At 36.8% G+C, this 14,533-nt stretch overlaps 1 protein-coding gene across 1 annotated transcript in view; it reads right to left on the bottom strand.

The window, feature by feature from the left end:
* Nucleotides 1–14,533, bottom strand: part of DNAJB6 (DnaJ heat shock protein family (Hsp40) member B6) — a 61,867-nt gene that overhangs the window by 22,067 nt on the left and 25,267 nt on the right. The window contains exons 6-8 of the mRNA XM_067291932.1: nucleotides 12,687–12,818; nucleotides 11,604–11,745; nucleotides 9,339–9,409 (exon numbers count right to left, since the gene is read on the bottom strand). Coding sequence (XP_067148033.1) covers nucleotides 9,339–9,409; nucleotides 11,604–11,745; nucleotides 12,687–12,818 — 345 coding nt within the window. The remainder of the gene's footprint in view (nucleotides 1–9,338; nucleotides 9,410–11,603; nucleotides 11,746–12,686; nucleotides 12,819–14,533) is intronic.

Genomic DNA, 14,533 nt, shown 5'->3' on the forward strand with positions numbered 1-14,533 from the left:
TCATGTACTGGTAAGTCACTGCTTGGAGTTCAATGGAAAACAGTGCTAGCACCTGAAAGGGTCCATCTCTATCACAAGTTCAGCTGATGACTTTTAGGGCCTATGTTTTAAGAGGAAATTAGCCAGAACTAAAAAATATATATATATAAAATTGAAGAGACTTTGACCTATATTAGCAATATATTGTCTAACCTACATTAAAGCCGCATCTCAAGTTGTTAAACTTGGCTACCTGCCACTTACAGGCACATACTCAACATCTGAGACACCCAATAATTGGAGTAATTTTGCAACCACACCCAGCAAACACAGCACTAAGCTGAAGCTGCAGCCAGATGGGAATAAACGCCTTTTTTTTTTTTTTTTTTTATGTTTCAAGCAAACCGATACAGGTAGCTGGAGACCCAAGGCAAAACCCCGCAACAGCTCATGTGAAAAAGGCTTTCTGCAGTAGAAAACTCTTCTGCCCAGGGCAGCAAGCGCCTCCCCTGCAACACAACACAGAGCACGTTTGTGCGCTCAGCTCGGTGATTTATTCTAAGAAAACAGTTACCAGGGATCCAGTCATCTTTTATACAAACATTTCAGGGGCAAAGCACACACATGATCTCGGAGCAACTGCTAAAGGAGAGAAAAGAGCTGAAACTGCGTTAAGAGTAATCGGAGCATCTTTTGTTCTTGATTTTGTTAATCAAGAAAAATGGAAAGGATTAGACGCCCGTGTCTTCTCAGAAAAAATATGACATCTCCCTTAGTTTTTAGCTTCTTGTTTTGAGGAATAATTTCAAAAAGCATCTTCTAGATTATTAACTGTATTAGATGGCACTTAAATTCACCTCCTACTGTATGAAGCTTTTTTGGTTGCAAGACAGTTATATTTGTGTAGTTAAAAAAAGAGAAAATATATTAAAGGCCACGAAACTGTTGACGATAAGACTTAGGACAGTAACACTCAGGGTTTTTTTGTTTTTGTTTTTTAACCTTTGAAATAGGACTGTCTTCCCACTCTTTTTGGCTAATACCTTCAAGATGGATCAAAAAATAAGTCAATTCTGATGTTTTAGAAATACTTTGGAAGTGATTTACATAGCCTCATACTACAAGCCTTATACTATAGAAATGCCAGCAAATACTATATAATACCTCAAAAACATAAGAATCTATGTATTGTAAAGTTCTCTTACTACTTAGCAGTGGTAAAAACTAATCTACTTTGTCATTTTCTACATGAGTCTCTAGGTAAATTGTTTTTTTGCCCAAGAACACGTGATGATGTCTTTTCTACTGACGTAATAGGTGATCTTGAGTTGTACAGGGAACAGAATTGCATATCCTGACTTTAAAGTAGGTTCCATATAGGCTGTAACACAAAAATTTTGAAATTATTTAGAAAATTTGGATAAAATCAGTTTGCTTTGACAAGTTACAGCTCTGACCCCTTTAAAAATATATTAAAAATAACTAGTTTTGAGGATTTTTTTCTAACAGTCAGAAATTAAAAGGTGTACATTGGCTATATACTTTGCCAGCTACACAAATACTTGTTAGAGGCTTCTTTTAAACCAGAAAAAGGGCTAGGCGGTGCAGCACACACACTTGTTTGCTTTTCCTTTAACAAGTCTCCTTGTTCCTATGGCTATGCCTGTGTCAGTGAAGCTATACGGCTTTGATTCTGCTTTTTATCAATAAGGCAAAAGTTTTCATAACCTATAAAGAAAGGAGCCTTTACAAAAATTAAGTGCTGAATATTTAGATTTCAAACTACAGTAAATTTCTGTAGAAGAATTAAAGACTTAGTACTGGAGTTCTGCTGGTCTCCAAGCAGAGTACCTTCCAAAGAAAGTTAGGAAGGACCGAGAAATAGAGGGATTTTGCCATAAAAGTACTTAATTTTTTGGCTTTGATCCAAGTTGTGTTTTATGGTTATATGACCCAAATGCTGCCGAGTTATAATTCCAGGAACTTGCCTGTCCACAGACTTCTCTTAGAAAGAAACTTAATCAAAAATGACTGTTAACAAACTCAGCTCTGGTTATATTCAGGACACAGATATATGTGTCTACAGTATTTTCACATACATAAAACCATGTAGGAGACGCTTCTCTGGCAGTTCCTTGTAGAACTAATATTCCACCATAATGCAGTCTTAGACATTTAGCACACAACCAAAGAGGATCTAATTAACAAAAAGCCATCTATTTCCATTGTAATAACTCAAAATTCAAACACACATAATGCCATCCACATAAAACTAAAAATAAAAACTTTAAACTGTTAAAGCTTTACCTACATTTAAAACCAGTATATTCGGACAAATGAAACTTTGTCATAACATCACTTTAACAAGAGATCTCCTACTCTTCATCTCAGGAGCTGGAACTAGGCTCTCTCAAGCTCTGCAGCCTGTTTTTGGTGAGAAGAGACAGGAGACATACAAGGGCTCATTGTAAAGCACGTTCCAAAGCAAATTCCTTAGGACAGTCACCAAGGTCCTCAGCCTGGTTTCCTCCTCTTCACTAAACATCCAATTTGTCCTCCATAAAAAAGCAACTACTTACCTTAATAGATTCAGAATGTCTTCTCCCACATGACTTCCACTCTCGGCACCTAGACATCCCGAAGCGGATTCTTTTGGGCAATAGTCATCATTGAGGTAATATTTGTGCCTTAGCCACATGTGTTGTCGCCTCTCTGCCCAACTACCCTGCTTCACACCCACTCCCAACAGCCACAAGAACGACTGTACACAACCCCAACCATCTCTTGAATTCCTTCATCACAAAAAGATACCCACAGTCTCAAAACCACAGTAAGAGGATATGGCATTATGCATTCATGTTAACGCATAAGGAATGGGAAGGGAGGGAAGAAATAAAAGCACAACAAAATCATGCTGAAACACAGACTATGAACATAAACAAAGGCCTGAAGAAACACCAAGCCATATGTTGCATTTTGACCCCAGGCTTCCGAGTTTCGGTTATTTTCTGCATATAACCCAAACACTCACTTTAACTAAAACATATCTTTCAGAAAACATAGTCTTGAAGACACCAAGAGCTGGGAAATTCCACTCTTGGCAGGTTCTCCCAACAGTTAATCACCCATGTGTTAAAAATGTATGTTTATCTTCTCATTGAATTTGTCTAGCCTTATACAAATGTTTAGACCCTTCTTCCAACCAAGACAACCTTTAATAGCCACAGTTTTATCTTACTGATGTACAAATTTCTTTAGAATGAAAATTGGAACTTGGCACATGGCCCAAGGGCTGCAGATGCACCTCCTTTTCCTGCAGTGGCTGAAGAACAAGCATCTGCGATAGCACAGAGGATTTGCCAGCAAAGAGTAGGCAGGGTGAACAGGAGATGCAGGCATTTTCCCATTGCTTCTGGATTTGCTGTGGTAACTCTTAGTCAGGTTTTCTTGATCAGAAAGGCAAAGGCTAAATAAGGAAAAAAGGCCTGGGGATTTATGTCAACAGTGCAAAGAGGCTGTGGCTTCCTGCTTCTCTCTTATTGGTTTCATGTTCTTCAGGTTACACTGTGAAGCAGCAGCAGGCAATATCAAGGATGTTAAGATTGCCTTTATTTTTGGGGCTAAAACACACAAGTCCAGAAAACATGAAGTGGCATTGGAGGTATTTAATGAAAGGAATGCTTTGGTGATTGTTTTGGTTTCTAACTCAGAAGGTTCATCCTCCTGGAGTAAAAATCTACCAGTTTGGACTGACTTGGGAGCAAAATCAAAGTGTGAAGCCAGGAAGTGCAGGAACGCTACTCACACTTGCAAACATACCAGCTGCATCCAAAACAGCTTAAAGTGGATTCCCAGCTCTCTACTGCTCTCCTGAGCATCCAGCTCTCACTTTGCATTACAGAGTTTGATACTCCCTTTCTTTACTGAAACTCTTTTAATATACTTGATAATAGGGAGTTGACTGGATCTCCTAAGCACCTAGTAGCAAGAAATGTGCACATAAAGATTAGAAGATTTATTCTGGGAGGTGCCTGAATGACTACTGTAACAGGGCATGTCCAAGCAAATCAAATACCAAAGTGTCTTCTGATGAAAGGCGGTATTATTAAGTAAAACCTAGCCAAAGTCCTTCGAAGACCAAATGTCTAGCCCTAGGACTCTAGCAAAGAGACTGGAGGGAAGACTGAGCTTTGGCAATGTGATTTTTTTCCATTTTCCTCCAGAAATGCTTTCATAGAGAAGTCCGGAGCAATCTGAAAAGTATCCATAGTCTAACTCTCTTTAGAAGAAAGGATACTAAGGAATATGGTCTTTACCTAATCAAGAAGCCATACTCTATTGCCAAGTAAGACAAGCATCACAACAGGACGACAAATTTTTAGTTTCAGTAAGAGTTTTTGTGCTATTCATTCATAGCTTTCTACCACATCCAAACTACTGCATGCATTTTGGACACAGTAAGCATGACAGGGGATATAGTATTCATGTAGCTTTTCAGTTAGCTTTCCACCAACTGTAGGTAAGACGGATACCTAACCCAGCACTAAGCCTGCCATAACATAAAGTTAATTTTCAGAAAAGTTTCAACAAGTTTGAAACAGCAGTCAGTTCACACAGGTTCAGCATTATGGGCCACAGCACTTTTTTTTTTGAATGTGATAGCAGTATCTCAAAAAAGGCACTCAATGCCTTTTGAATTCACAGCCTACATGGCAGAGCATAAGCCAACCTCTCCCCCCATAACATTTCAACAGTGCAGTGGGGACAACACTGCATTGAACAATCAACTCTAGTATAGGCTTTTTTTCCCCAAAACTAAGGCAGACCAAGCAGTAGATCCACTATAATTAGGAATTCAAAAGTATAGTTTGTATTACTAACAAAGTAATTGATTTGCTTGATTCCAGCAGTAACGCAACGTGAGGACAACTTCAATTTCTCAGGTGGGAAATAAAAAGCTTTTCACTTAGACAATCAGTTTAAGCCAAGTAATAACAGGAAGAGAACCAGAATTGTTTGTTTAGTACTACATAAAGCAACTTTTTGGTCACAATTCAGTTACAAAGCAAACAAGACCAGCTGGAGCAGATACTTTTTTTCCATTAAAGTTTCAAAGTCAGAGTTACAGCTGACTGACAGGTTACTGATCTCCACATTGTAACTATCTTGTGAGAAAATAATACTTAGGCTTATTTTAAGTCATTAAGACATCCAATCATCAGGACCAAGGAGACAGGTTTTCCAAAAACTCTTTTGAAAGGCTTTGACCTAAAGGTTAACAAGAATTCTAGCATTAAGTTAAAATAAAGCATTACATTAATATCGAGTGTTTTTGAAAAGTACTCTGACCATAAGCATCCTACAGCTATAGCACACCCATTTTACAATGCAAACGTCTTGGAGGTTGATAACATCAGTTTTTGATCACAGACAAAACTAAGGCAAAGTAGGAAACAAGCTCACTCTGTCAAACAGAACAGAAGCAAATTCAGGAACAGAACTCAAGACTCCAAAAATCTAACTTCCCTTGTCACTGGACAATCCCACAGATGGTCTGAAACACAGAAGCACAACTAAGTACAACACAGACCAACCGCCACTTGTATCTGAAGCTAATACACTGAGGCAGGCAAGCAAACCGAAGAGTCAAACACTTGGGCTTATGTGAGGTCATTTTGAAGTCTTTCACAAGTCTTGTTTTTAGCATCCTAAGATTCAAACCATCACAATGTTGATAGTAGATGCATCTTCCAAGTGTTATGCACACTTTCTCTGCAGAGCAGCTTTGTCACATACCACAAAGCAATGTCTGTACTTCTCACCAGATCAGGTATCATAAAAACAAAGAACTGGAATAGCTAGAGCAGTTTTAAAGTCTGAAATATTCTAAGGCATAACCTGAACATCTTCAGTAAAGCATTTCTGCTAGTGAAAGGGGTAGATGCCATGCAACCTAAAAAGAAACTTATTTTCTAATGCATTGCATTGAAATTACCATCATGCACAAGAAACCAAAAAGAGTCTGCACCAAGAAAAAGCACTGCAAAGTTATCATATTCTATCAATACACTTTGAAGCGGAGCATGAGAGTTCTGAATAAAAGTGACCTAGTGGTTGGCAAGAATTCCATCTTAGTTTTTCCAGACCACTGGAGGAAGCTCAGTCTAAACTGGATGGTATCCCCAAGCATTCAAAATTAATCCCTCCTTCTTGTATGAAGAAATAGTACTTTTAAACAGTACTTGCTTTTGAAAGCTCTCATCCCACTGCACATTTGATGCATGTCATCTGCTAGAATTAGAAACTTTTTCTATTAGTATTTTGTGCTATTTATGCCAAAATGGAAATTTAAGGAAATGTTACCCTAGATGATCCATTACTCCTGTTAAGTCAGTTCTGTATATGCATGCAAAGTATGTATTAGTAAGAAACTATGCAAAAGTTTTCAGAGCAACCTAGTAAGTGTATTTTCCCAAGAAAAGAAACTCATTTCAGCAGCAAAATTAAGAAGAAAGTCTGAACATTTAATAGAATAAACAGAAGAGGAAGAATTTATATTAGTTCACCAGACTATTAGGCTTAGAAGTGTAATATGGTACCAATTTTTATATCTGAAACTGGAAATGGCAGTCCAATAGTCTACTTGGACCAAGACTATATATTCATCCAGTTCATCTGTCAAGCATATTCAAATGGCAGAGTATAGGTATCTGCTTACTATTGCAGAAGTCTTTACTGATGAATTTCAATACTGCTGACTCGTTTCTTCCCGTCTATTTCTACGTTTGATCAGTTTCTATCAGGGAAGCGCAACGCTGACATTTAATGCTGCATTTTGTCCAGCTCTGACAATACCAGCCTCAGGAATCTGAAGGCAGAAGAGAGACCATCCAAAACACTGCATCTTCAGTGATTTTACAGTGTTAAAGAATTTCATTAGGGAACCCTTGAATGAATGGTTTATATCTAGATCATAGTGAGTGAAGGACCACATGTTTCTGGGTAAGAAGATCAAAGTCAAACATGCGGGTATGGATTTGCCCCTGGCAGCTGTGCTATCATAATTGTGTTCTTAACTTGAGCTAGTTAACTTAAGTAAGCATTAACCTAGAAAAGATAAACTGAGATTAAAATGGAAGGTAAAGCTTGTCAGTTCAGCATAAAATCTACAGGTATCTATGAGAAGGAATTCAAACTCAACTCCAGCTTGTCCTAATTTTATTTGAGTTGGTTAACCAGTTTTGAAGCACTTTTTTTTTTTTTACAGTTTACATAATGGAGCACAGTGTCTCCTATAAATCTATGTAAATTAACATTTTTCATAACTCAAGACATCACAATAAAGCCAGATTTTAAAATAAACCGTCCATTTAGTTATCACTGGATCAAGAAGAAACATACATGGGGAAGACAAAAAAACCAACCCCCCCCAAAACAAAAACACTGACAAAAAAACCCAACACTGTAGTAACAGGAAACCTGCAAAAACTTAAAAAGGTGCATAACTTCTGTTGTCCCAAAACTGAAGTATATATTTATTCCTTCTCCTACCTCTGCTGTTTTGTTTGGTTCTATGAAACTGATACTGATGGCAGGGGGGAGCATTTAAGATACGCTGATGTTACCATGACTATGAATTCCATTGTAGCAATTTGTTAGAGTATTGTTCTTGGGTTAAATTATCCAGCGTGATAAATACGGGCAACTCTTTCTTTGCAGTATTTAATAACCAATGCATTTGTTAGTACAAAGCAGATGGTGCTCAGTAGAAGGCATTAACTGGTCATTTGAAAACACCTTTTTCTTTTTTCTTTTTTTCTTTTTTCACGGTCAGCCAGCCTAAGGAATTCAGTGAAGGCCAGATGTTCAAAGCTGGTGCATAGATAAAAACTGCATATTCATGATTTCCGCATAAAAGTATCCAAGGCCTGGCAGGTGTTCACATGTGCCAATATTTATTTGCATGCTTTATCTACGACGTAACAGACATACAGAAATCAAGTAATTTCTTTCACTAAACTTTGAAAATCTGGTCTTACCTACAATTTAACACTTTGCTTCACTCCATTAATGTAACAAAGGCATTCATCCATCTTTTTATTTTTAGTTAATGAGTAAAAAGAGTAAGATATTTTAGCAAGATATTTTAGTTAGCTTTCATTTTCATTTTGTAAAAGTCTTCTCTAAAGCAATCGTGTTCATTCCCAATATGAGTAAAAAATGCTATCATTTAGAAATTTAAGTGGTTTTTGGGTGTTTATGCCCATTACAGATTATTTTTAAAAGGATCTCAGAACTTAGAGCTTCAGAGATTTTTTTTTTTTTAATTTAGAGAGTTATTTTTGGCCTGACCAAAAAAAAAAAAAAAAAAAAAAAGAGTATATATTAAGGCAAAAGATGGAGTTAGAAAGTCAGCCTCTGAATGCTCCTTAAAAATAGGTGCTTCAAATACAGGTTTGGAAAAGAAATTAAAAACCATGTTTTCACTCACATTGAAGAAAACATCTGCAAAGAATAAAGGCCCTCATCCTTAAGCTTGAAGAAAAAGGTGTTGGGAGGAGAAAAAAAACAGAGAAAAAAAAGCACACTGTTTTCCCAAGATGCCCAAATCACACACAGACACAAGGTTACCAATGCCATTCATGAAAGAATGCACCACAAACATCAGCATTTATTCATTTTGATTTTTTTTTTTTTTTTTTTTTTAGCAAATGACAAAAGACCCAGCTCACTGGCTTCACTTTTGTTTACCTTTTGCTTACATTACACATTTAAACATTTGTCAAAACTTACTAAGTTGTTTGCATTCATGCACAACTAGAAAACATCCTTAATTTATTTAAATCAGAAATGCACTACCAGAAATGTATTAACATTGTTCACTACTAAGTATTTAAAAAAAAGTTGAAATTATTAAAAATGTTATCCTGGAAATGTTAACTTCACAGCAGACTTAAACTACTAATTGGCTCACATTCAAACAAATTGGAAAAAAAGCAAGATTCATGCTAGTGTTAGTGTACATCTCGCCCTAGCACTACTGAAGGATCATGGTTCACCTTGGATCATATATAATAAAAAGAAAAGTGCATACAGAAATTTACAACAATTTTAAGGACAAAAAATGGTCCTATTGATGTGGTCCCAACAATTAACTCAAAAGTCTATGACAAATACAAGCTCCGGTGAGCTATTTATACTACTTAAGATTAAGTACGGATATACAGAAAGTTGAGTTCATTTGAAATCTTCAAAAAATGTTCCTGTCAATCCTCAAATGGTGGCTGTTATAGCTTAAAATTTCTGTTAAATGCGTGCGTTGAATTACTTGTTATCCAAGCGTAGCAGCTGCTCCTTACCATTTATTGTTAGCAACTTTAACTGGCCATCTTCTTCAACTTCTACTCTCTCTTGTCCATTCTCAACAATTCTGTAAGACAAAAAAAGAAAACACATTTAGATATTTTAAAGCACTGTAAGTAGTCTGAAAACATGCACCAGAAGTAGGTTTTTAGATAACTAAGTTTAATGCCATATCTGGAGTACTGACTACTTAATGCAACTGTAGTTGGCAAGCTTTTGTATTTAACAGTGCAGAAGCTGTAACTAGTAACCACCTGCACTCCCTCATTGATACTGCTCATTTATAGTAAGAAAATTGCTTTCCCGAAGTTCGAATCCTCTAGTTACAGCTGTCACCTCATACATGGTTACAGTTGTGGGGACACTATTCACTGTTATCTAGAACTAAATGTCTTTTGATGGATTTGAAGTTTACAATCTTGATGCTGCATTTAATATCTGCCCCATTTGTTAAATGCATAATATTATAGATCCAATCACAATTTTGGATGATATAAGGCACACAAGACAGTCTTTAATCCACTTTTAATTTGATCAAAGCAATTAATTTGGAAACATACTGTATGCCAAGTTTATGACTAGCATGTACTAGACAATTTAAGTATCTGACTGGAAGTAGGGATCATTAAAGAGCTAAGTTTTTTTTCTTTGTTTTTTTGTTTTAGAATACAATCATGAAACAGTTCAGTTTTGACAGCGACACGCTTGCAGAACATATGAAAAAAGATTTTCAAATCGGAAGATGATGCAAATTTAAATTATTTTTAAGCCACTTAATTTATGCCTAAATTTTAGAAAGGTAGAATATCCTAGAATTCTTCCCTCATGACACATGGGAAGAAAGCACATACACAGATTTTTCTGAAAATGAGACTTACTGAGCAGAATACACCCATACTAAAGATGGGGAATAGCTTCTTGCCAGAAGGAAAATGTTACTCAGAGACCACTGGGTATACTGGGATAGAAATACTCTATGCACTTAGCTACCTTGTGGGCAGACGCCTGCAATGTAACAGCTCGTCTGAGATAGCCACTTCTAGGAAGGCACATTTGCTCACTACATTTCTTGTCCCCCCCCCTTTTTTTAAAAAGGCCTTATACTTTGACAGCATACCTAAAGTAGCCTATTTTAACCACATTACTGCACATTAAAAAAAAGAAAAATTACACTCTGCCTTATCTTTCCTTTTGTGTAGTCTTTCTTTACACTCCTTAGATGGTGCAATTCCCTCAAAAGGGGACAGTTCACATTTTTATGGAATACGCTGACAGAAAAATGCCATGATGAAGCCAGTCTGTGACAACAAAAGTCTACATCTAAGCAGTCAAGATGAGAGCATATCTCCAGTACAGTCAGACACACAAAAGAACCTTGCACTTTAAAGTATGGGACACAAGTTACCAAAGAATTGGTTCTCCCTTGCTTTTCCATAAAGGTTAAGTTCTGAAATTATGTTTAATTACTTGTTCAGTACTCCTAAAACTTACTGATCATAGTGTTCCATACGTTACCCTACCGCTAACTAATATTTGGGTTTCCTAAATGCAAATGGTTCCCTCATCACCAGCATGAAGTAGTCAGAAGGTGGGCTGTGTCTAGTGCTTGAAAATACACTTTTCAGTAAACAGGAAAATATTCCCCAAAGCAGGCTTCAGTTGCTTGTTTCACTTAACAAGTAATTTTGTTTCCTCTGTTACACAAAACACTAGCTTCACACAAACACTGCCTTGGAAAGCGCACTAGAGCACAAGGTTAGGGAAAAGTGTTTCATGTTTCATAATGTCTACAAAACAGAAAGGCTTCTCAATCGCCAGTTAACAGCTTCACGACCAAGAGAAAACAAGCACACTTCTCCTTTCCAGAAGCCCAAGTTTACCTGGCAGACAGCAGTCGGGGACCGTGATAAAAGATGACTCACTAGACTGAAGGTTCTGAAGGCCTGGAAGAGCTTCGCTGCCACTTCCCTTTCAAGTAGCAACTAAATTGCCTTCATTTTTCATCAGGGCAGTTCTTATACATCTCAGCCCTCCTCAACTGTCAGGAGTTTAGAAAAACTATCTTCTCCATTTCACACAAGTCAAGAGCAGCAAGAACCAGATAATCCGAAGTATCTTCTCCACTACCTTTGTCCTTTTTTCTTTTTTCTTTTTTTTTAATTCAGAGAAATCCAAACTGTATGATAACCACATCAAAAGTAAAAATACATACAGATACATACATATTTATAGTTTCACAAGAACATATTTAGATGACTTACCTCTTTGTAGTAATTTGTCTGCCATTAACTATTTTAGTTGAAGTTGATACTGATTTGAAGTTACCCATCCCACTGCCGCCAAATGACGTAGAGGAGAACGAAGTGAGGCCTCCATGTCCCAATGAACCAAAGGAAGTAAAACCTATTGGGAAAAAAAGTTGACATGAAAGGTATTTGACTAAAGACATGTATACTTGCATGACTGTGAGATCCAAATATATCAGCTGCTTGGACTACATCCTAGCTTCAGGGTGTCCTTGTTGGTTGTGTCAACACAAGCACCACTGAGCATGTGAGGATAAAATATATGCCTCCAGCCCCATTTATTTCTCCCATATGGGCCCACAGTTCAGGTTCCTGGTGCAGAGCCTTGTCCAAAAACTGCTCCACACCTTCCTTGAAGAAAAGGCATTCAAGTCTGTCAGCTGAACTCAGCCATTATATCATTTTTTCCCCCTTAAGGTAAAAGTAGGAACTTTAATAAGTCTGTTTTTTTTCCCCTCCATTTTAATATAAATTTTGGGATGCTTTGAGTTAGCAGACAGAAGAAGTTTTGTACCAATAACATCCCAACTAAAACCCAGAATCTTAATACTTGAAAGAATGCTGGCTACCGGCAACTCTCACCAACTCCCGAGATACAAATGTTAAACTTCAGTGTTCCAGCTGAGTACCCCAGAACTGACACTAAGTAACACCCATAGGTTTTAGGCACACATTTCCCTGGTGTATTTTCAGGACCATAAATTAAGATCATCACACCAACACTGAAAGGCAAACAGATCAAAAACAACTCTAAAGCACAGAGAAACTGTAGCACCAAAAGTTAAGAACACAATAAATTTTACTTTTCAGAGGTTTGTTTGCTTTTCATGAACTTTCAGGTATACCAAACACTGTAACTGAGTGTTAGGTGTTCTGCTTAATCAGAAGGACTTTTCAGAGAGCAGTTTTAACTGAAAAATAGCCTTAAAATTCGCTGAATTAAGGCAGCAACTTTTAAAAAAAGAATTTATCAACTTATTTCATTGAGACTCCCTGTGAACAAATAATGCCCTCATTGTGAAACTTTGTGATATTTACCTGTGTCAAATGAAGAAAAACCACTTCCAAAAGCAGGGAATCCACCAAAGGCAGAGAAAAATGATCCACCACCTCTGTTTCTGCTTCCCCTTGGACTCCGTCTGCCCCTGAAAAAGTCCTCAAAAGGATCTTCTACAAAACAGAAAAAACACATTTAAGAGGGCAGTCTTACTGAGCAATTGCCATATCTAATAATTATGGGTTCTTCAATTAAAAAAAAAAAAAAAAACACCCTGTTACAGATAAGACTATCATCTTCCTTTGAAATATTTGATGCCATTCAGTTAAGCAGTCCACCAAAAGGGCAATTTCTATGCTCCTTTTAGACTAAGTTCTGTCTCCCTTTTAGACCTCCAAACAATTTTTAAAAGTAGTTGATTTCCTTATTTTAGCTGTTTACTATTAAAAACTGTAAATACTAATGCAAACTCTTGTTCATTTATCAATGTAATAAAAGCCATAAGAACTGCACAAATAGTATATATACACAGCGTAGTACACTGCAGGTATGGTAAAACACATACATATTTATTTGAAGTTAACGATGTCCAATCGGTTAGCATTTGAGAGTTTTAAAACTTTTTAGAGGCATCTAGAGGCAAAGTCACTGTAAGGCAAGTCCTTCATCTACTTCTCTACAGAAATCCCTACTGTCAAAGGGAGGTTTTCCCCCAAACATAGAATGAAAAGTAGCACTGCAGACAAAACTAAACTTACAGAATTTGAATTTAACAAGTCTCATGCTATCACACCCAGGTACCCAAACTTTCTGGCTTATTTCTGTTCAAGACTTACTGCTGACCAATGTAATGAGGTCCCTGCAAAGCAACTTCCAGAAATGCTACTTTAACCAAGTGAAATATAAAAAGAGCAGTCAGGGACTGATGACTCATAATCTTAAAGTGATCTAAGAGATCATTTATTTTAGCAATAGCCACATTAGGTACCTCAAACACACATGCTCTGGTGCACATTTAGGTAGCAAAGGAGGTTTGTGTACTGTATCCCGAAGAAGCATGCAGGCCCTACTGAACTGAAAGGTTGGGCAGCAAGAAGGAAGATATAGAGAAAAGGGTCATGAATAAAATACTATTTCAAATTCAAGTACAACACTTATGTCATTCAGAACAGCAGCAGTTATCCATTCCATTTCTCAACAGGAAGACAACAGTCTCTTTCTAAATATACACATACACACACACACACATATGTATATATATTAACAGACACACAAGCAATCCATATTTTACTTAAGAGTAACAAAATTTTCCTAAAAAAATAGGAAAGTTATTACTCGAATTATCTGAAAACACCATTTTACTAGGGCTCTTAAAATGAAAAGAGCAAAATATAAAACTGCAATCATGTAACAGATATTCAGTAAAACCTAACATACTTCTGTTAAATCCAGAAGTTTGAGCTTCATAAATACTCTTTCCATCAATCCAAACTTTCCCAGAACCAGTGCAGTACAGTACTAGATGATTTTTACCAAGTTTTCCACGTGTGGATTTAACATTGAAAGATAACATTTTTAAACACTGATCAGAATAAGCTACACCATACTGAAAAATGCAGAAACTGCTGAGAGCAGTAAGAGAAGTATGAAAACAAGATAAGACTTTACTGCCCAACTGTTCAGAACTACAAATTGACAGAGCGAACGTCAGAGAAGTAGTATTTATTCCACTTCCGTTAGCACTGCAAAAATCCAAGCTGATTTACAATAAATCACCAACATAACACAGTAGCGATGATAATAAAACAAGCAAGCTGAGAACAAAGAGATTTTAGCTACCACTTAAGTTTCGGTTTACACTCGATTACTTAACATAAATGACATGTTG

The sequence above is a fragment of the Apteryx mantelli genome, chromosome 2, assembly GCF_036417845.1.
Source record: "Apteryx mantelli isolate bAptMan1 chromosome 2, bAptMan1.hap1, whole genome shotgun sequence".
In the NCBI taxonomy this organism is placed as follows: Eukaryota; Metazoa; Chordata; class Aves; order Apterygiformes; family Apterygidae; genus Apteryx; species Apteryx mantelli.